This window comes from Athalia rosae, chromosome 5 (genome assembly GCF_917208135.1).
Source record: "Athalia rosae chromosome 5, iyAthRosa1.1, whole genome shotgun sequence".
Lineage (NCBI taxonomy): Eukaryota > Metazoa > Arthropoda > Insecta > Hymenoptera > Athaliidae > Athalia > Athalia rosae.
In genome coordinates, this window is record NC_064030.1 from 7,548,691 (window position 1) to 7,570,891 (window position 22,201).

The 22,201-nt window shown below is 45.8% G+C and overlaps 1 protein-coding gene across 10 annotated transcripts in view; it reads right to left on the reverse strand.

The window, feature by feature from the left end:
- LOC105685860 overlaps positions 1-22,201 on the reverse strand; it is a 165,816-nt gene that overhangs the window by 45,654 nt on the left and 97,961 nt on the right. For all 10 annotated transcript variants that reach the window (XR_007278447.1, XM_048655454.1, XM_048655453.1 and 7 more), the window contains 2 exons: positions 21,035-21,332; positions 13,851-18,821 (listed from right to left, as the gene is read on the reverse strand). Coding sequence is in view for 9 of the 10 variants with exons in the window: in XM_048655454.1 (XP_048511411.1) it covers positions 13,851-18,821; positions 21,035-21,332 (5,269 nt within the window). In the remaining variant the exon portion in view is untranslated. The remainder of the gene's footprint in view (positions 1-13,850; positions 18,822-21,034; positions 21,333-22,201) is intronic.

The following is a 22,201-nucleotide window of genomic DNA, read 5'->3' on the forward strand; positions in this document are numbered from 1 at the left end:
CGTTATGCAGTAGCGTGACCTCTTTCCTGTTGAGGTCAGACCCCTTCAAGATTTATGAACGCCCTAGATTAGGTTCGCAATAAGCGATATTGGAGCTAACAGGATGCGTGAAAATCCCGTTCATTATTTATACGAGGAAAATTAATTAATACCTATCGGTACGTTGTATACGTAACCCCGGATAAAATTTCGCTTATTTAAACACACTTAAGCCGGCTACAAGGGTTCGGCAGATTTCATCCTCAAATATATCGGTATTCGGCGGATTTGAAACATATCCTGCACGCGCCAATGACGAACTATCATAATTCCCGAAGGAAAAGAAGAAAACAAAAAAGATTAGAAAAAATATTCCCAGTTCGCTCGCGATCCCACAATTATTCGTGATTCATTTTTCTCTTTTTTCAAGTTACGTCTCATTGTCAGTATAGATCGCAAGGATGGAAGAAAATAACCATCGCAACGTCCGACTGTAATTTTTCAAACTTTCAGTCGTCGCATCTCGTAAGTAAATCTGCACTCGCAGCTGCTTAGACAATAGAGACCGGTCGCTAAAACAGAGAGAATTAGTAAGCGAGTTAGTTCAAAGGCGCTAATTGATGCAAATCAGACCGAGGTCGGGATAACTCTTCGGCGAAGTACACGCTGGAAGTAATCCGCAGATGTGTCGGGAAAACTTTGCGATAAAATAGAATCGGTCGTGGTACGTGCGTACATCGGATAAAAGTGAATCGATTCGGCGCGAATCACGGCGAACGCGATTTCATTCCATTTTCTTCGACAAAAAAGATGTGGAGCGTGTTCGAGCGATTCGGTGAACGTTCGAAACGCGGTACGGTTTGGAGTCGTCGTCGTCGTCGTCGTCGTCGTCGATGTAAAAGCGAATGCCGCGAGGGCAGCGAACAATGTCAACGCACAATGGGGAACAACGGAGGCGTCCGGAACGGGGTGTCAAATAAAAAGTTAACCCTCTATTTCTCTCGGCGACGCGACTACCGCCCTTATTGTAACGGTCGGCCGTTTCATCCCCTCTCGCCCCCCTTTAAACCGCAACGAAACAGAAGAGAACGGAACGGAACGGGACGGGACGGACGGACGGTATGAAACGGAATGGACGAAACGGTATACGCAACGCAACGCATCGACGCTTTTCGAATAACTAAACACAATATCGCGTCAGCCATATTGCCGGGGTAATTGAATCGTACGCGAGCTTTTATTCGGGACAAGTCGGCGTGTATGGAGGCGCGAGGTGTTCGCGGTAAAGGTGGGTACTTTGTATTTTCCGCGCGTACGCGGTCGCGTTCCTACATCGTAAAATTTCACCCCCTTCGCTACGTACCGTTCGCTCGTGGAGAGAAAGAAGAATATTTTATACACACGTAGAGCGGAGTCGAACGGGTAACGAAAATATAAATACACGGAAAATCGATACTTTAATAATTTCATCGAATTCGTACGCTCCGTGAGAAAAGAAACGAGTGACGGAAATTAAAAAAGAAACAAAAAAAAAAAAAAAAAAATAGAAGGAGAATTTTCAACGTTGATTCATATATGTGTGTGCGTGTATATTATTCTACGCTAAAAAGCTAGTCGAGTTTTGTAGCGTCTGGTTGTATTTTTAGAACTGGCAGAGAATTAAATCGCGATGAGAAGCAGATAGTATACCCGGAACGTTGATGGCGAAGTATCTACTCTCGTGTGAAGTATCTGAAATGTACGTAGAAATTTGAAGCTGGTCGGATGTATAGGGTGCGAGGATACCTATAGATGTACGAATATTTCAATAATCGGCTCCAGCCGTTTCCTGGCGGATCGATTATACCCGGCTAAAACGTTCGAATAATTAATCACGATAATTGCGATTGCATTTCGTGTAGTTCTTCAAAATGATAAATTACGTCCATTATCTAACGCCAGATGTACAGGTATACCCACACGTAATTTCGATATCTATGATTAAAAATCGTAAAACCTCCAATGTGCAGACGTGTAGATTACGCGCGTTTACTGAATCGCGAGGCTGCGAACACACGCGATTTCTGATTTTCCGATCGAAGGTAATTCAAATACGTCGGACGCATCGGCGTGAAACACGCGTGTCACTTACGCACATACGTTACGCATCCATAAAATATTCGGAATTATGCAACGCGGAATAACGTTCGCCTGTACACAAAGTCATAGAGTACGATCGCCGGCGTCAGAGGGGTAGGTCAGGGCCGGAAGCAGCAATTTACTGCACGCGGTTAACTTATAAAGCGTGACCGAGAAAACGTAATTAGCTCGTCTCCCCACGCGTTACGTAACGACGTGCCTAATTAGCGTGTAGACAGCTAATCGTCGTACCGGCTCTTCCCGGTCCCCCCGCATTTTATTTTTATTTTTCCCTTTTCTTTTTTCCTCTCTCATTCTCGCTTTGTTTCGACATTTTTTCGTCATTTTTACTTTTTCCTCGTCAATCTACGGTTCGTTTTTTTTTGTTCTTCGTTTTTTTTCATTCGGCGGACGAATTTAATTCGACGAAGCCAATTAGTTGGCCAATGTCGGGATAAATTGACCCGAGGGAAGGCTCTCTTCTCGCGCGGAGAATCGCGAATCAATTTTCAACTCCTGATTACACGGAGATCGTTTTTTATTCAATTTTTCATTTTTCTACGTCATGTACGGAAGAATATGAATCAGGTAGTCGGACTCGGGGCAATAAACAGCCGCGTACAATGACACGACGGTTCTCTGTGAAAAAATGCCTTTAATTTATTCCAGTTCTCACGTCTTACGAATGCTGCGGAGATTCGCAACAAGAGAAATGAAAATTGAAGCAGCAGCAGCAGCAACGCCGGTAATAAAGAAAATGTGCAGTACTCCATATCCCAGAATTTATATATCGCGAAATGAGACGACGCTGATGCAAAGTGCGAAATTCTGTAGCCACGTCGTTCATAAACCGGAAAAATGTCAAATACGCGACGCCTTCGGAGTGCGGAGAAATAAGGAAGACGAAGATCGGAAAATTCATCAACTGTAATTAAAAACGATGAGAAAAAGTGAACGAATAAAAGCGAACGGATAAAACAAGTCGGACCTTTCTTCGTTCTATGGAAAAATTGTGAGAGAACGAGAATCGGTTAAAAGAAAAAAAAAAAAAGAAATCCCCCTACGTCTGTATAATTGAGGATAATTAAAAATACACCGGAAGATTGTCGACCCGAATCTTCGATTATATTTATAAGCTGGCCAATATAGAATCCGCGTCCCAGTTGGCAACAGCTGGTTACCTTTACGCGATAGCGTTTGCGGCCATACGAGACGTCGAAGAGGAGTATGAGGTTTTTGGCCGGAGCGTTTTACTTTACCCCCAACGTTTGTATTACAAGCTGCGCTTCGGGCACCGGGATATAGAAATAGAGGAAAGACCCGGCTTGAGGTCTGCGGTACGGCTACTATATATATATATATATCTATTTCGTCGATCGATTACACCCCGCTTTTATAAAGGCTCAATATTTCAGGGGGTTGTGCGATAACGTTTTTAAAGTGAAGAGACTAGAAGTTCCCATTTATAATCTTGATGTAAAATCGATCCGAAAGGCTCGACCTATAACGCGTTACAGGAATTCTACACCTCGAAACGCCGCGGAACTCACACGGAGTGTGTTCACTGGCCTGAAACTGAAGCGGTAAAACGCAGTTGCGGCAAACTTCGAACGATTTATACAACACGGGCGTACATCCATTAATGCATTTACACCGGGCATCGAGACGGTTACTTTTTTGAATTGTTATCGCGATCCGATTCAACAAGTAGCTTTACCGAACGCTCTGTGGATATAGGTATACGTACGTTACATGCACGCTGAAACGCCAAAACAACGGCACGTTCCGTTCGACCTCTACGGTGCAGTTTGCGTTCGTCGACTTCTTGGAATACACCGCGCGAAAATTAGAGGGTCGCCCTGCTCCCGCTCCGAAATATGCCCGATCTCATCACACCCTGGTAACTCGGCAAACACTCGGCGTAAAAATCCCCTTTAAAATTCCTTTTTTCAAATTGATCTGCGGATCATATTTTCACCGAATTACCGAACTCCGAACACCAGCGGAAGTTTGAATCGCTGCGGCTACGGCGATTAATTTGAGGTCACGTAACTCGGCCAAAAAAATTGTGGATCAAGTCTCGAATGGAATCGAACGAATTTTGTCGAATAAACGACGGCGTCGCGACGTCGGGGCGCTCGAAAAATTACGTCGCAAAAAAATACGGTAGATATTGCGCCGTGGTTTCCCGACGCTGTGAATTCCGACGGCGATTCGAAACTATGACGATAATTATTATAATTAGAAGAATTTTTATGCTCCACCCAACCTACGTCAGATAGAATGCGATTATACGTACGGTAAACATATTTGTGTTCGGTAGCTGTAAATGACACCTACTTTTGATCGGTAGAATGAAGTGAGGGAGGGGGCATGTGGATTGTGAAATATTTTCTCGAATTGTTTCGCCAAAGCAAACGGATTTATAAAGGTCGCGCAACGTGGTGTATATACGCTGCAGCACGATGACGTAACTCAAAAATTATGTTTATCGTATAACGATGTGTATATATTTTCAAGAATGACTCACGAACTGCGGTTATACGGTCTGCAGAAAGAATAATAATTATGAAAAATTATTCTCCAGAGTTGAAAGATCGCGCGGTAATTTTTTATCAAAAAAAAAAAAACAAAAAAAAAGAAGCATCCTTTTTTTTCTTTTCTCCAATTTTCAAGTACGGAGGGGATCGTCGTTTCGGTGCTGTTCGGAACCGTTCGAATTCGAACGGAGAGAAGCGAACTCCGTCGAATACCGGGTGGTATGAGATAAATGGTGACCGGAAAACTCATAATACATAAAAGCTGCTGATTTCCAGCTGCGTGCGTTCGTTGTACGTCCGAACAATGCAAGTTTTACATCCGTATATATATATTTTTTTGTATTTCAACATTCCTTGTTTTTTTTTTTTTTTTTTTTTTTTTTTTTCTTTCACCTATACACACGTGTACATTTCATTGTTGGACGGCGTACGAACGACGAGACATGTTTGAATTTTCATGAAATCGGGTTCACCGAGAATGCTCGCTAGCAGATTCCATCTGGTACGGTTCGAGTACCAAAGCAAAACTGGCATGAGGACATTGAGGACAGCGCGCCGCAGGAACGCGGAGTTTGTGAATGCCAGGTAACGGTATACGGCGTACCCGCCCGCCACGAATACTTACGACCCACGTTTATGTTCTCACATATATACCTATATATTTGTGACGCTCCGAATCGGTGTTCGTACGTACGTACGGTGCACAAGTATGGATGTATTATACGAACACACGTTCGTAAACGCGGGCCAAACGGCTCCAAGTGGTAGAGTCCCCCGTTCGTCCGGCTGACTGCCTTAGTCGCCGTTTCTACTGCACACCGTTTTACAGCTTTTATACCGACGTGCATACGCGCGATCAGCGCCCAGCAGGCAGACACACACCTATGTGTATAAGCGTAGGTTTCACCAAGGCGCGAAGCGAGGCAAGGTAACTGACTGTTTGGCCTTGACCGATACCCTTCTGGACGTCGCCGTCGCTACCGCACGGTACTTTGACTCGATTTGACCGGTTTTTTTTATTTATTTTTTTCCTCTTTTTCCTCTTTTCCTTTTTTCCTTTTTTTCCCCGGGACAAATTCGCCCGATGGAAACGGTGCGAAGAAGGCGTCAAATAAGATATCGATCTAAGCGGAACGGATTAATGTATCGATCACACGGGTCCCCGTGTTTCGTATCGCTAATACCGTCCGTCACGAACCCTTTTTCCGCCCGTGGATTCCGCGAGTGGTTACCTGGGTTAAGGGGATATTCGGCAAACTATACCTACTACCGAGCTTCGAATACTCGGACTATAAGTTTCATGAAAAATTCGAAGCTTAATTTGGGAGTTACTTTTTCCCCCTTTCTTGCCCTGTTATTTTGTCTTATTTCTTATTTTCCGTTTCTTTACGGATAAGGTGAGGGCGTAAGGGCGGTAAAAATGAGAAAATAAATAATTGATCGGGACAGGCGAAACCGAGGATTGATCCAGGGAGAGAAAGAAAGAAAAAAAAAAAAAACAGAAAAGGTTTGACGCTAATACATTTATACGGCGTGTGCACGCGCGGTAGCCTCCACATCGCTGAGTGCGCGATTGTTTATTTACAGGCCCTTTGGAACTGCGCAGCTGTATTTCCCAACTTAAATAACCGCCGTTACAAGTCCAGTTAACCAAGAAGGAGGACCGAGAATTTCCGTTCTCTTTGGTCGATTCGATTCTCCTCTTGCCGCGCGTATCCGCGACGCGACAACCGACGACTGCTATCTTCTCCCGTGGTACGGACGTGTTCACGGTTTTTTTTTTTTTGCAACGCCGAAAACAACTCGCTTTTTATCAAATTTACACCTGCGAACGCTCGACTGTTTTCTAACAGGTGTTCACGCCGTCAGAGAAATTGAGGGAATAAGTTGATAGCTCCGCCGCGTGATTCGATACGTATTTCATTTTTGCATCGAACAATCCCTGTGAACATTTTCACCAAAAAAAAAAAAAAAAAAAAAAAAAAAACCACTCGGAAGAACGACGTTGAACGGCTACCGTCGATAAAACGGACGGAAAAATAAGCCGTCCGTCATTTTTTTTGTAACGGCGAATAATTTCCAATGTTATTTTTCGTCTCCCGCTGGACCGTCGCTCGTTTCGACGATAGGACGTGCGCACGCTATGCACACGTCAGATATTTTTTCAAACGCTCGTTCCAGAGAATGCAACGGGCATGAGATCATACGCGGTGGTGTACACGGTGTATGGCCGCGGAGTTCGTGCGATACGAAACCAATTAATTGAATGCGCAAACTGTGTGGGTTATACGAAGAACGGTATATTATTATCTCTCAAATACGAAACGAGGAACGTCCGACTTTTCGAAATCGAGAGAGACACTACTCTCCCCGCAGATCTATTTTTCTATCCTGTTTTTGTTTTTGTTTTTCGAAAATTCGAAATTCGTTTCTACGAGAACATGTTTTACGTGTATCTAATCATAAAAATGGCGGCTTTTAAAGTAGAGTCTTTTTGGTCGATTTGATCTCTAGCCATCCGAAATAATTATACCCCACGTATACGAACGTCGGACAATTCGATGAATAATTAATTGAACTGTAATGAAATGCCATCGCGGTGATTGCCGTCACGACACAATACACATTAATTTCGACATGGCGCATCAATCGTCTGCACCGCAATTGGTCGGTCAATTGAATGAGAATAAGAATTCCGTGCGGGGCGATTCATGAACCGAAAAATCTCGTCGTCATTTTGTACTCACGATTCTTGTAACACTTCGGTACGATGTACTCGCGGATCGCGAAAGTTGAGGAAAGCTTTCTGGATATATGATTTCGACCGTAAACCGGCGAAATGGTTCACCAAGAATTTTTCTATTTCGTTTTTCTTCCGCTCAACTTTTCGTTGTTCGTTGATGGAAAATCATTTCAGGAACCGTGAAGATTCGACAATAAAAAGCCCAAAAAAAAAAAAACAAAAAAAACGAAAACAGTATAATACGCCTTGTATAAATGAGAGTAGAATGCAGACGCGCAACGGCTGCGGAGAGCGAGCGAGATTACGTGAGTGAGAAGAAAACCAAAACAAAAGAAAAAAAAAAAGAAAAAAGGAAACAAATCAGAAAACAAGAGGCGAGAGTATAAGTATTTTTGTATTACTTTGCATCGTGGATCTCGAACAACCGATGCAGGACGAAAAATTCGCTCTGGCTGGGATCCAACTCCCGAACTACAGAGAGCGCGGTTCGTCGTTCGGCTTTTTTCTCGCGTGCCAGAATTCTCTATTCACGGCCAGCCGAGGACGCTATATCCTAGTTCACCGTGACTACGACGTCTGGTAAAAGGATCGGCGAACCAAACTGGAGAGCGAAAAACAATGTACGGGGATTAAAAAAAAAAGAGAGCAGGAAACAAAAATCTTCACAAAACGCCCTTGTCGCGTCGTGTTATATCCTTCCCACGCGCTGTACCCTCTTACCGAGCTTTATTCCGTACGAAGAAATTCTCTATCTTCAATTACGCTTCGTTTGTCGCTCCAATTTCCTTTCGATCATCGAGACACTCGACACGCGAACGCGGAGTACCTACTCCAAAGCCATTTGAGGTTGCTATTCGAGCCGGCTGAAGTTCTATAAAAAGGTGGAGTATAGGTACACGCGTACGTACGTACCGTACCGTACATATTCTGTCTTAGAACTCGATTTGCGTCCGTCTAACAAAATCAATTACTCGCGGAATAAGCGGGATCAAGTGTATCGTATATCCGATCTTGCCGCACGTTGCATATAACGCGCGCACGACTTCACACTCTCGAGCATTTTGTCGGTGATGAAAAGAGAAGAAAAGAAAGCGCGGCATTGGCAACTCGTCAGGTATTTTATTTTATTTTTACTCTTTTTCCATTTTTTTTTTTTTTTTTTTTCAACAACAAACAACGTGCAATCGCATATGCAACGGCGCAACAGTTTTCGGAGCTCTTAAATTTCGGAGAAAGCTGCGACTCGAGTAATTTGGCGAGCGTACGTACGTTTAAAAAAAATATGCGTGCCTTTCGTTCGAGTCGGGGTGAAGTCGGTTCAGCATAGCGAAAAGAAATAATCGCCATATCGGGGCTGAATGCGATGTAATTAATTGCGAGCGACGATGCGGACGCGGGGTATAATTGTTGGGAAGGGATCAGCGCGGACTGTTTTAATTCAAAGTGTATCATCGATCGGTGATCGACGACGAGGTATGTGTACAGAAATTACACACACCCGTTTAGACATCGTCAGCAATTGCGGGTAACGGGTGACGCGATATGGGTAAAAAGTTTTTGTTCGATTTTAAACGAGCGTACGAAACGCGCGAAGCTCCGAAGAGTTTCGTTTCGCGTAATAGAAACGAGATAAAAATAAACTTCGCGATGTTGTATAGGTGGACATGTAACCCCGGCGAAGATACGGATAACTGTAAATCCACGATACCAACTTTTCTTTCTCTTTTTTTCGTTTTTTTTTTTTTTTTTTGTTTCAATTTCTTCCGACGTATTTAACTCGCTTCTCGAGCAACACGCGTTCGGATACAAGTGCGTGTTCCCTCGTTCGTTCGTTCGTGCGTGATATGCGTGCGTGAAACTGTACAGCGGCATGGCCTCTCCGAGCTTTCGAAGACCACAGAGAGACCGACGCGAATCGGATTTTGGTTTGAATACTAGCGAAGGAATCCTCGGGCATTACCCTCCGCAACGGTTAGGGGGTGTGGAAAGAAAACCGCAAAGTACGAAATGCGATTTACCAGTGGATATAAAATGTACAGAGGTTTTTTTTCCTTTTTTTTTTTTCTTTTTTTGCTTGTGATTTCAATAGATTCTTAGCCACGTACTGTATTTCCCCGACCAGCAGCTTCCGCATATCAGACCCACTTTGCCTCCCATTTTTAAAGGCCGCCGGAGAAGGAGGAGGGGATGAAGAAGATCCGCTGTTTTTTTGGGTCGGTTTCTTCCTGAGGGTAATTCCGGTGAACGATGAAACGAATTAATCCGCTTCGATATCTCAGCGATTCACAGTGTATACAGATTTTGAGGTCTGCATTTCTTTGGGACACCGAAGCGCGTGTGAGAATATAGTAATTAAAACATCAAGCGTCATTCCACCACCAGCAACAACTGTAATACGTTCCCGCGTATGATTTAAGGTTTTGAGTCACGGAACGTTTAAAAACACGATATCTGGTTCCACCGTCTCTCTACTCCTTTGACCGTAATTACTGTTTCGTTAAATCGCTATTGTTTAATTGTCTCCACAAAGCGATTCGCGATTAAGGGAGGCTCCGGGGTAGTTCTCGGAACTCGAATTTCGTTTGGCACGTACCGACTACATTACACGTACATACATTATACACACGTACTACGGCGTAACGTTAAAACCTTTAAACCGCAGCAATTTCAGTCTCTCGGATATCATTACCGAATATTTTATTTTACCGTATGATAAACTGAACAAATATTTAAACCGACTCATAACATTCACGTTATTTGCTCGCTCGTACTACCACACGTATGCGTCCATCGATAATAATTCGCGTTCATTGCACCAACACACATAATCGACGACGAACACATCGGCGCACTTCATCCCATACCGTAATAATAATATTCATTGGTAATTAAAATCTCGTTCGTTTGAACGAAAAATATCCCGACTCTATTTCCGTAACGAAATGCACGATATGCAGCGAACGCGCGGGGGGGGCGGGGGGGGGGGGGGGGGATAAAAGTCGATCCGCTCGAATTAATCGGACAGGTGAAAGACTGCGGAGGTCTCGCGCACCCGAAGATCACGTCGCACACGTGGATTGTAACTCGTATCCGATAGCCGGTAGTAAAATCGCGTCGCGGTCGTATCTGTCGGAGCGCCAACGAGTGACTGTCGGGTTCAGAGACTCGTTCGAGCGTCGAGAGTCCGGCAGAGAGAACGAACCGTAGGACTTGTTCCTGTCCCCGTTGAGTAGAGTAGGTTTATCACGTATGATACGTGCATACTTGGGTAGACTTACGCGTGTACGGACACGGCTATGGATTCTAGTGTACGCGCGAAAGCCACGTGTGCAACATCCATGGGGGATTTACAAAGGGCATGTGCGCAATGTGTACGGTTGACGATCGCAACTACTACTACACACTCGTTCGGATGATTCGATTATTTGAATTCACGGAAGGGCAAACGTATTCGTTCAGTTTCTGGTGCGAATCAGCTTTCGTCGATTATTCTGCCGAGAGTTTTGTCGCACTGTGCAAGCGACGGGACGACGGGATACGGAGTGCAGGGGAATCGGTTCGTTAGTTCCGATCGATAACAGAACTTATGACGGACGAATGCAGCTGTCAGCTTCGTTTATGCCCGCGGAAATAGTTTGTCTGTCGTCTAAGGTTCGCACGTGTCGACGTCGTTCCAATTTATTCGCTCATTCGAGTGTTTCTTTCCCGCAACCGTCGGACGGATAATTGATCGTCACTCCTCGAAGGTTCGTTCCTCGAAAGTAACCGAATTACAATCTATAGCTCTTCAAAAAATATCCACACCGAATGTTCGGAGAGCTTCTTTTTTTTTCTCTCCGTTTAACGTTACCGTAAGAGATCCGCTGTCCGAAGCGACTCGAGTATCGGCCATGTGGTAGAATTTTCGAGTATCCGAGCGCTGACGTTTCCCAGGAGTTTTAGGGATTTCGGCGTGCGTATGAATCGAAGTTTAGAATGTCAGACGAAAAACTAATTTGACGATCTTTCGAGCGACCGGTAAGAACAGAGAGAATTTTCGATTCGTAATCGTTGAGTAGCGCAAAAAATACACCGACGACCGGAAACAGGGTACGAAGTGCTGGATGTGTACAAGGCACGCCGCGGTCTCTTCTATATTTCATCGTTATTCTACCGGAGCCGGTGGTTCGGATCGAACTCTGACCGTAGTGACCCACTACCGTATCGCTGATGTAATACGGCTGGAATTGTGGTAGGTATACACGTAGAGGTAGAGGGTAGGTAGGTAGGTAGGTATGTAATGAGAACGTAGGATCAAAAATTCAGGACATACATGTACCTGTGCGGGGCATGATATACCCAGAGCCGCGGGCATGGTCGAACGTCGATGCGAGCCAAACTTTGGGGATGGACTAGGATGGAAGTTGGATCGGTTGGTTTGCCGCGAGCTCTCTGAACGATCCTGAGCTATACCCGCCGTTCCACCACCGATGTGTACCGATCGCCAATAACTCACTCCGCAAATCTCTCCCCTCTCCTGTCGCTTAATGAGAATCGCCAAAGGCCGTTGATAACGAAAGATGACACGTTATTCAACTTAGGATTGAGTGAAACGTCGTGTCGATGATCATTATCGATGATGCGGACGCGGTACACCGTTTGATCGTGTACAACTTTATAGAGATCGATCGATTGTTCCGAGTGAATCCATGCGCGTTTCGACGATAATGGAGCTACCTTGTTGTCAATTGACAGATTTTTTTAACATCCTCAACGAGTCGGGTTTTGATTTGGGAGTGAAGACTTTTCGTGAAATAACTTAGGAATTACGTCAGACTGCAGAGCCTCGAATCTCGTCGAGACTTTTGCAGTAATATATATTGTCAGTCGTTGCATGCTTTTCGTGTATAGCGATGGTATTCGTGTATACGTTATATATATACAAATTTTCACAGCATTCTACAACAATTATCATTATGTACAAGTATACTAATTAGTATTAAGGCTAATTACTTTTTCTCGCAGTAATTTAAGAGTAGAGTTAATATAATACATGTACCTACATACTAGTTTCGTAGGAGCGAGTAAAAAATTATACAAGTTATGAACACTGTGCAAAAAAAATTAAAAAAAATTTAAAAAAAAAAAAAAAAAAAAAATTGAGTCCGTACGATATTAGCCCTGGAGTGAAATTGTAGGTTTAAAAGCATTAATGGAAAATCCATTAAACTCGCAAATTTTGCACGGTACCGCAACGCGCACGACCCTGCGAAGCGTTGAAGTGCGAGTATTGTATAATTTGCATGTATCAGGTGAAAATTTCCACGAGTACCGGTGAAATTATATTTCCACGAGTATTTAACGAGACCTCGAAGTCAGAGTTTGTACGGAGAGCGAGATTGTCATCAGAAGTAACAGGAGTTGAGTAACAGTAGTTTATGAATGTTGGCTGTAACCGACGACGTTTCAACCTAGCTGACTCTGCGTCGATGAGAGTACACGTATAAGAAAAAGCTCTCTTTCTGACTCCATCGCGAGAAACTATATCAGTGGAATCGTAAATGTGGAATGAAATTTCTTTACAGGAAGTTTTTATCCGAGCGTTATTTGCACTGAATGGCCTCTTTCCCGAGCGCGATAGTAATTGAAAAAGGTAACAAGGATGAACGTTGAAATTAGCCTAGAAGTTGAGCATCTCGTCATTCTGTTTCTCACTCTTCGATAGACTTTGAACTAACATAAAAGTAACTGCTATACTGCCTTCGTAGTTACAAGGCTGCACTGAAAAGCGCTCTGATTTCATTAATTTTTTTCAATTTGTTTTTTTTTGTTTGTACGAAAGAAGAAAATCTGCCTGGCCTAGTTTTGGCTTTGGAAAGGTTTCTGAAATCTCAGGTGGCTAATGGCAATCATACGAATTATCTGCGCTTAAAGTACGATTGGTTGTTTTTTTTTTTGTTGTTGTTTTTATCAGAGTTGATCGATCCGTGGATTGAAATCAATCATTACCATACAACTAGATTAAGTACTATATTCACAAGGGGGATGTTACGAGGAACGATTTTTTTTTCAAAATCGCAGCCTTGTCACCCACCATAGCTCAAGGTTGTGTTCCAACTCGTCGACACGGCTTGACTATTGAACCAACAAAAATCCTAAGGACCATCTCAACGAAAGTTACCACGCGTGACCATATCATTTGCTATACCGTTTCCTCAGAAAAAAAAAAATTGTTACGTTGAGTGAAACGAAAATTCAGCTCGTCCGATTAACGCCGTCGTTAATGGCGAGTTGGAACGCGCGCAAGAGCCATTTCAACCATATTAAATTTAATGTCAACGGGTATCGTTTTTACTTTTAATTATTATTCTTTTTTTTTTCATTTTTATTTAAATTTCTTTGACGACGACGACTCCGGAGCGGCGACTTGGAACACTGACCTCTTTCCGCTCATTTTCTCAACATCCCAGTAGTCCTCAAACGCCACTCACCTGTAGCGGCGACTGCACTGCTGCAAATTTCCGCCGTCACCGCTCCCAGAGTCGACACCATATCTTCCTCCTCCTCCTCCTCCTCCTCCTCCTCCCGGCGATCCCGATCCTCCCCCGCGACGCTCTGAATCACCTGGACACGGCGCGTATCGGACGTCGAAATTCCCGACGTCGCCGTCATCGTTTGCTCCTCCGATCCCGACGTCGGGACGGGGACCCGAGCCTCGATATGATCTCCGTCTCCCCTGATCGTTGTCGCTGGCAACCCTCGCCCCGATTCCGCCATTGACGTCCGCTGCTGTTCCTGGAGCAAGCAGGCGCTCGAAAGTAGGTCCCACTGTCGCAATTTCTCCCGGTCGATTTCGAACGAACCGGACGTTGCCGTAGACCCGCGCGTCTCCGCCATCGTCGGAGCTGGGGGAAGGTTGCCTTCGGCTAAAAAATTCGGATGACGAACACCCGCCGCCGAGTCACGGGGTAGAGGTCCCTGTTTGCGATAGGCCTCGTTCTCGGGATCCCAAATGTACCCGCCCGAGCCTATTCTGTCCATCGCTAGCCTTTCGTAAGCCTCGTCATTCTCGTCCCCGGGGTTGCCCTCGTTCCTCTCCTCGTCCTCCGCGTCCTTGTCACTTCCCGTTTGCACAGCGTCGATTTCCCGATCCCCGCTCGTTCTTCTTCTCGATCTTTGACGCTCGCCGGACTCCTCCGCGACGATATCGCGGCGCAAAACGATGTCGTTCACGTACGTAGCACCCCTGGTGATCCTCGTACGACCCCTCGACGTATTGGCGGTCGCTGCCGAACCACCCGTCGCTATTCTTCTGGACGTTTGAGCCGCGACCGTAGAGGCGACGGACGTCGCTTCCAAATTGTCGAGGGATCTCGCGTGTCTAAGACTAACTCTGCGCAGACTTTCCCTCCACAGAGAGTCCTGTTCCCAAGGATCTTCTCCCTCGAATCTACCTTCGACTATCGATGATCGGTAGTTCGCGCTTTCTGCTTCCACCGATCTTTGCCCGGACATGTTCGCCGCCGCCGCGGCCGCCGCCGCAGCCGCAGCCGCCGCAGCCGCCTGACTGGCTCTGTTTCGTTGCTCCACTAAATTCTGCAGTTCCGCGTCATCTAGAAGTCCTTCGAGAGACCTTGACCTCCGATGCGTGGCGTGGCGAACACCCGCTTCCATGTGTTGCGCGGCATATCTCGTCGCCGGATCGTCGTCTTTATCGCGCAGGCCATGCGGGTAGAGATTGCGCGAGTTGAGATCGGGGAGCCTAGAAACGTCGGGCAGAGGATCGGTGGATTTGACCCTCCGTAGTGTGTCGGCCTCGTATATATTTCTTCTGTCCACTTGAAGCCCCGCTTTTTTCTCAGCCAGATACTGGGTCGTGGATTTCCTCAATTCGGCAGCTATTCGCCTGGCCTCGTCGATATCCTCGACTTGTATTTGCCTGGGCATTTGCCTCGGAATCGGGTTCACCATGCGGCCGATATCGTTTCTTTTACTGGCCCCTTGGAGGGCCGCGTCTCCTCGCTGATTGTTCAGCTGCGGTAACCTCGAAGAACCGGAAGCTCGATTCATGAGAGCGTCCACTCCGCTGACACCAGCTTGCAAATCGCTGTAATAATAAGGCGCCCCGCTCTGATCATTCTGCACCTGATTCGCGGGGTAATAAGCCGTTTTCACCGTCGACGTAGACGGAGGATATTGCCCGGAGTCTTGACTCGCCGAGGATCTGTGATTCGGAGACAGCGAGTATCGCGCCGAATCTTGACTCGTCTCCCTAGAGTGCCGCCCTTGGGAATTATAAGTTGCGTTCGTCGATCCAGTGACTCCGGAAATTGGCGCGGGCGATACAGAGCCCATGGGAGTGGTCATCAGGGAAGACTGGGCGCTTCCGGGTCTTTGGCAAGCCACCGAAGTGGATATCGAGGCGTTTCCCGAAGCTACGGAGTAGCTGGAATCCCGGCTGTGAGAAACCAACGGGCTTCGACGTTGCTGAGGTTTTTGTCTGCCGTAATTTTCGGCGGCTCTCCCTCTGTCCCCGTGTTCCGATCTGACGCCAGGCGAACCGCGAAGTGGCGAAAAATTCACCACGTTCTCGTAGTGAACGTCCCCCGTGAACGATTGCGAGTGCTGATGCATGGGGGGAAGATCGCTGACCCTCATCGACGGCAGACTACTGGCCGAACTCGTCTTGTTCTTCACGCCGTACCGGTAGGGTTGGTCCAGACTGTTGTAAGAAGTCTGGAGATTTTGTTTGCCGGATATCTCTTGACTCGTCGTTTTCTGGAGATGTTTGTCCGTGACCAGCATGGACTCGTTGAAACCGTATATGCTGTTGTAACTCAAATCCTTCGCGTACAAGTCGACGTTGAAGGCGTCCCTCGCCTGAAGTTCTTCGAGGTATTGGTCGAGGTCGATACTGGCCCCGTCGAAACGACTGCCCAGTGATTCCAGCTCGTCCAAACTGTCGAGTACCTCGCACACCTCGTCGCTGACGGGCCGTCTTTTCAGCTGACGGTGCCTCGCCTCCTCTTCGGGACTTCTGAGATCCACCGAATCGCTTCCGGACGCACTCTCCAGTGACATTCTGCTGTCCCTGAACGTCGAGCTTATCGTAGTGTCCGAAAACCTCGACTGAGGTCTGTGCGACTCGACCTGACCGGCTGGTTTGTTCCACGACTTCGGCGAATCGCGGCTGTTCAGGCTGTCGCGACTAGCCGCCACTTGGGGTGCTACCTTTTTCACCTCCGGTAACGAGTCCTGAATTTCGAGGGAGTCGAGGTCTTCCAGGGGAGGCGGCGACGTTGGAATAGGCGGTGGAGAGACCAGTTCGCTGTCCGAAGAGTCGTGCAGTTCCGCTATGAGAGCTTGACTGGCACCGAGGTAGTAAGACGCGGGACGAAAAGTGTCGGAGAGACTGAAACGCGGGTGACGAGGCGCGTCGAGGGAATCGAGGTCCTTCGACGACTCGTCGTCGGCGTCAGAACTGTCGGACTTCAGAGTGGTGAGGATATCCGGAAGATCGGGTCTCGGCGGAAGGGCGTCGCCGCCCTGCTCTCCTCTTTTTGGCTTGGATTTTTTACCCGAAGATTCGTCGTCCTCCTTGTCCGCTAGCTGGCTCACTTCCATGTAGACGGGTTCCATTTTATTGTCAGCTACGCAAACGAACTCGTAGTGAGGCGGATCGAGCGTCGAGTAATCGCCGGAGTCGTGTTTTCTCTCGTTATTGTCGGGCGCGAGCAACGAATGACCCATGCCGTTTTGACTCATCTCTACGTAAGAGTTCTCCTCGTGATCGAGGCTCGCGAAAAGACTTTCCATCATCTTGGAGTTAGGACGTTCGTTGGCGGGATCCAAAATCGCCTTCCTCGGTGACATCGGCATGTAATGTTCTTCGGGATTAAACTCTTCCGGTTTTGAGTCTGGACTGACGGGGTCACTTTCCGACAGGTTGTCGTCGTGCGTGACTAGAGATTCCGTTACACTGAGCCTTGCGTAATCAGGATTTATAACTTCTTCGGCATTGCTGTTATTCGGTGGTTCAGGTTTCTCGTCGTTTTGCGTCGGTCTTCTCCTGTCCACGAAATCCTTTTTTCTTTTAATCGTCCCGGTATAATTCTCCTCGTTAATCACCGGACATTGAGTATTCCGAGTCCTCTCATTCGTTTGACCTTTTTCCGGCTGATCCAAGTCACTTCCTGTGTCGTATAGGAGGGTTTCGGTGTCACTGAACACACCGCGGTGTTTCGTGTCGTCAATTTTGTCATTCTCTTGCCTCCTGGCCTGCTGAGATTTCCGTTCGAAATCAGCGAGGAGATCTTTAACCGATTTATTACAATCGAGTCCACTCGAGGATGAGTTGAAACCCCCGTCGTCCGCGTTCGCCTGATCCTCCTCTCTTGTCTCTGAATTAGATTCGCCCAGAGCAAAGTCTCGGATCACCGTAGTTTTTCTCGTCGAATCGAGCCTAGAAACGTGAGCCTCCGTCGCTTGCGGCGGGGAAACTTTCAACGGCTCCTGCATGGCGAGGAACTCTTTCAACGAGGCTGGAGTCTCGTCTAAATTCAGTTCGAAGGACTTAATTCTCGACTGCACACCGTTGACGGAGTCCCTTTCTTGCGCCGACGGTTCCTCTTCCTTTCTCGGCAGCTGATTGTCGTCGGGTTTTATGTACTGATAAGAGAATTCCTTAATGACTTTGGTTTCGTCGATTTTCAGGTCCCAATCTTCTTTGTCGTCGCGGGAATTCCACTGCACGTTTTTCTGCCCCAGCCAATTTTCGTTCGGAATATACCCAGCCAGGGTATTGAGTCTGCCTTCATTTTTCCCCGACTGTTCGTTCGGCGCGTGACACAAAGTCGTCTGTTTCAAGATCCCCGTAGGTTTTTTCGGTGTTTTCAACTGCTGCCATTTGGCGCCATCGTCCGATGGCGAAACGCCACGTTGTTCGAAATCTTGCTGTCTTCCCGATCTCCCTTCCGAAGATCTGGGGTTGATCATCTCGTAGGAAGACGTGGAAAAGTCAAAATCTCCGTAACCAGCGTCCGGCGGGATACCGCCGGGTAAGTTAGCACCGCCACGTGACGACGATACGGGGATGTTTTTGCGTCGGTTGTATTCGCACTGAGCGGTAGACGGTGACGGATGAACGACGGGTGAATTAGCGGAGTAGGGGTGCGGATTTCCAGAGCCCGAGAAATTGTAGTTGTTGTTGTTGTTGTTGCTGTTGTTGGTCGTGTTTATTCTAACTGTTGCGTTGCAGGTAGTCGTTGTATTCGCGGCGATCATGGCGACGTTGGTGGTCGCGGTCACGAGGTTGTCGTTGGCTACGGTCGCAGTGGCGGTCGCGGAGTTCGGGGATGTTATAGCGGAGGAATTCGAAGACGTCCGCTCGTCCGGAATCTGCCGGGGGCTCCTGCTGGCGTGGGAGGGTCTACGGGTTCGCTTGTGCCTCACGTTGCCCAACTCTGAGTTATGGTCAAACAATAATAATTTTCCGTTACTCTATTGCAGCGAACATCACCTCTGTTCCCTTCCACCGTCAAGGCAGCTATTGTATAATGTTAGGAAAAGCCATACCGAAATACCGAGAGACCGATGGAATGGAAATTACTCGACCATTGCCGTTTGAGACAAGATTACTGCGCTCGGTTGACTAAAACGCTTTACGTACTTTCATAGAAACGACGTTTTACTAGCGGGGAAATAATAGTAATTGTCGCGTTAAATTTCCGACTAAAACTGCAGTCGAATAATAGGTAGAGGTATTATACGTATACCTGAACTTTCTAAGCTTCGGTAAACCTATAAACGTGGGGAAGCTGGCGGCGCATCATTGCCGAGTTAATTCAGGCACAGACGGCACGCGAACTAACTCAACTACGTGTACGTCAGACTGGAACTATTTCAGCCGCAAAGCGCTCGCTCGAACAAAGCTTGCCCCGACTACAATCGCTGCATTTGACCAGACAAAGTGAGTCGAGTAAGGGTGAAAAGCACACTTGTCTTCAATTCGCAGTGTTACGAGTATCGTTGGTGATTTCTTTCTTTTTTTTTTTTTTCTCTGTCGAAATAATACCTACACTTTAGCGAGAGTTGGTCACTTCCGCATATCTGGCGACGGGACGAAAAAATTCGAAAGATGCATCGAAATCGTGAATCGGCAAAAAATCAAATATCCGTAAAATAAACCGAATGCAGTAATCTTGGCTCGCAAAGGTGGAAGGAATTGAGTTAGTGTGCAGTTAGAGCATGGCGAAATAGATTTGTTACATTACGCTAACAACACCACGGGCTAAAGGCACTCGGGGAACTTCGTTTTGGAAATGCTTTGTTAGTTGGATTATCGGCGGCATGCTTTTTTTTTTAGGGCGTGACTCTACGCCTTTGCGTCGTGCGTTCGTTTTCAAAATTTTATTTCATCTTTTTTCTCCTCTCATATCCTCCTTACATTACTCTAATATTTATTTTCTCTTATCGCCGTACCTTTTTCTTTTGTTAGTGGTCCAGCCCAGCCCGTCCCAATCACCAGCACCGAACCATTTGACAGCGAGGTGGAGCCCCACGGGGAATTAAAAGTATCGTAACCACGTCTCACACCACACCATATACATCGTTTGATTAATAATTTTTCTTTACTTTTTTTTCTGTTTTTTTTTTTTTTCTCTGTTCTTTTAATTATGCACATTATCCGCGTTCCATTATTTATCGTCGGTCGTTCAGCGTTTGAGATTCGCATCACACAACTACACCACAGATGGTTCATTTTTTTTTTTTTTTTTTTGTTTTTTATAAAGAGGCTGCAGGTCCACCAGAAATTATTAAAGATCGTATAATACGCGAAAGACGTAGGACGCGCTGAATACAATAAATAACAAGGGCGACAGACGCACAGGGGAGAGTCAAAGAGAGCGACGAATTAAAGACAGAAAAAGAAATACGTACAGTTATACATAAGGCACACACACAGGGAATTGGGAATGGGGATGGGGTACAAAACACAAAAAAAGAGAAAAAGTTCGGATGAAAATGTGTACCGCGAGAGAATACGCCATTTTTTCGCGGTAATCAAACTGGAAGGAAAAGTTGTCAGGTATAACAACGTGAAAAGATCTTCAAGTTTGATTACCTACCCACACTGAGAAGTGAGAAGAAAGTGAAGTAGAAGAACCAAAAAAAAAAGAATAAATAAATCGAGGGGTATACGTAATATTATTCAGCGAGTTAATTAATCAAAAATCGGAAGGACACGGTAATAAGATGAGCAATTGTAATTGTGGCACGTTGTAGTACAACATTTAATGCGGTTTGGTAGAAATAGAATTACGATAAAAGCAGTTCTTAAATGTACCTATATGATGATAATGATATGTGTGTATTTTAATGGTATGTAAATATATATATATATAGCGTCGTTTTGTTAGATAGCTATAAGTAATAGGATAATGAGAATAATAGAAAACAAAATGAATTTCTACTGCTAATTATTATTATTAATGCGAGTTAAAACTATCCAAATGCACGCAGCGTTATTACTTAAACACTAACATTATACCATGAACGGGATAACGCCCTATAATACACTATGACCACTAATAATGCCTCTGCACCGATATTGCCCCTAAACACGCAAATGATAGGACGAATACTCAAATGATTAAACCAGGTGAGGAGTCCCTACCTTCGTCGTCGCTCGAGTAGCTGTTGTATCGCGAGACGTTATTGGTAACCGAACGTCTCCCGTCCGTGCTTTTGCTCCTCGGATGAGTCCTGTGTCCTTCGTCCCTTCGCCTCGAATGTCGAGCTTCGGCGACGCTAGCCTCGTGGGCCGCAAGCTCCAGGAAGGCCTGCTGTTTGTAATAACTGGAGAGTTCGTTCTGAGCCAACCCGCGGTTAACGGATCCGGTAGGTTTTCTCGTCAAAGGACTCTGCAGCATACGCTGCTTCCACTCCAGCAGACGTTTCATGGACTCCTCTCTCTGCGGCGTGAAATGTGAAGTTGAATTTCGGGTGAAAAAAAATTCGACCAGATTTCCCTACGAAGCGTTCGCAAAATTCATCCGGTTTCAACCGGCCGAAAATACCTGCGAAATCTGAGGCGAATCAACGATAAACTATAGTTTACATTCGGACATTCATCGATAATTATACGCAGTATGCGGCGTGCTATATCTGTACGATTTTACACAATAGCTTTGTACCGGTGATATTAGTGTGACTAATTAACGTGAAATGCGTTATACATTGCCGTGTCTCATCCGGCTTGTTCTAACGCTGCGAATTATCGTCGAACGAACGAAATTTTACCGGAAATATTCGAACAAACGTACTACGCGTATCAAACAGCCATAATTTATGGGTATATGGGTGTATATACATATAACCGGGCGCTGTCGCAGCGTGCGGCGAGTGATTCTACGCATGGTATAATACGGGAATCAATAATTATTCATTGCATATATATATATATATAAATATATATATACGTAATTCACACCTTCAGAGATTCAGCAAAGCCAGTAAACACTGATATGTATATAAATATGATAAAGAGGTATAATCGTTTTGAACAAAATATTGGCCGCGTCCCATTTACGCTTCGATGATCACCGGGGCCGATATGATACTATGTTTAATTGCCGTACATTTCTGACTCGTTCGATAGCCGCACGCATAGATTAGCCGGAATTGTCACGATGTTACGTGTAATTATAGACGAATAATAAACCCGATATGAAAGCGATTCAATTGTTTCAACCGTCAATTTGCCGATTTCTATATAAACCGGCATCCCCTAATCCGTTGTCATTATTGTAATTATCGTCATCTCTGACCAATCGACATAAAA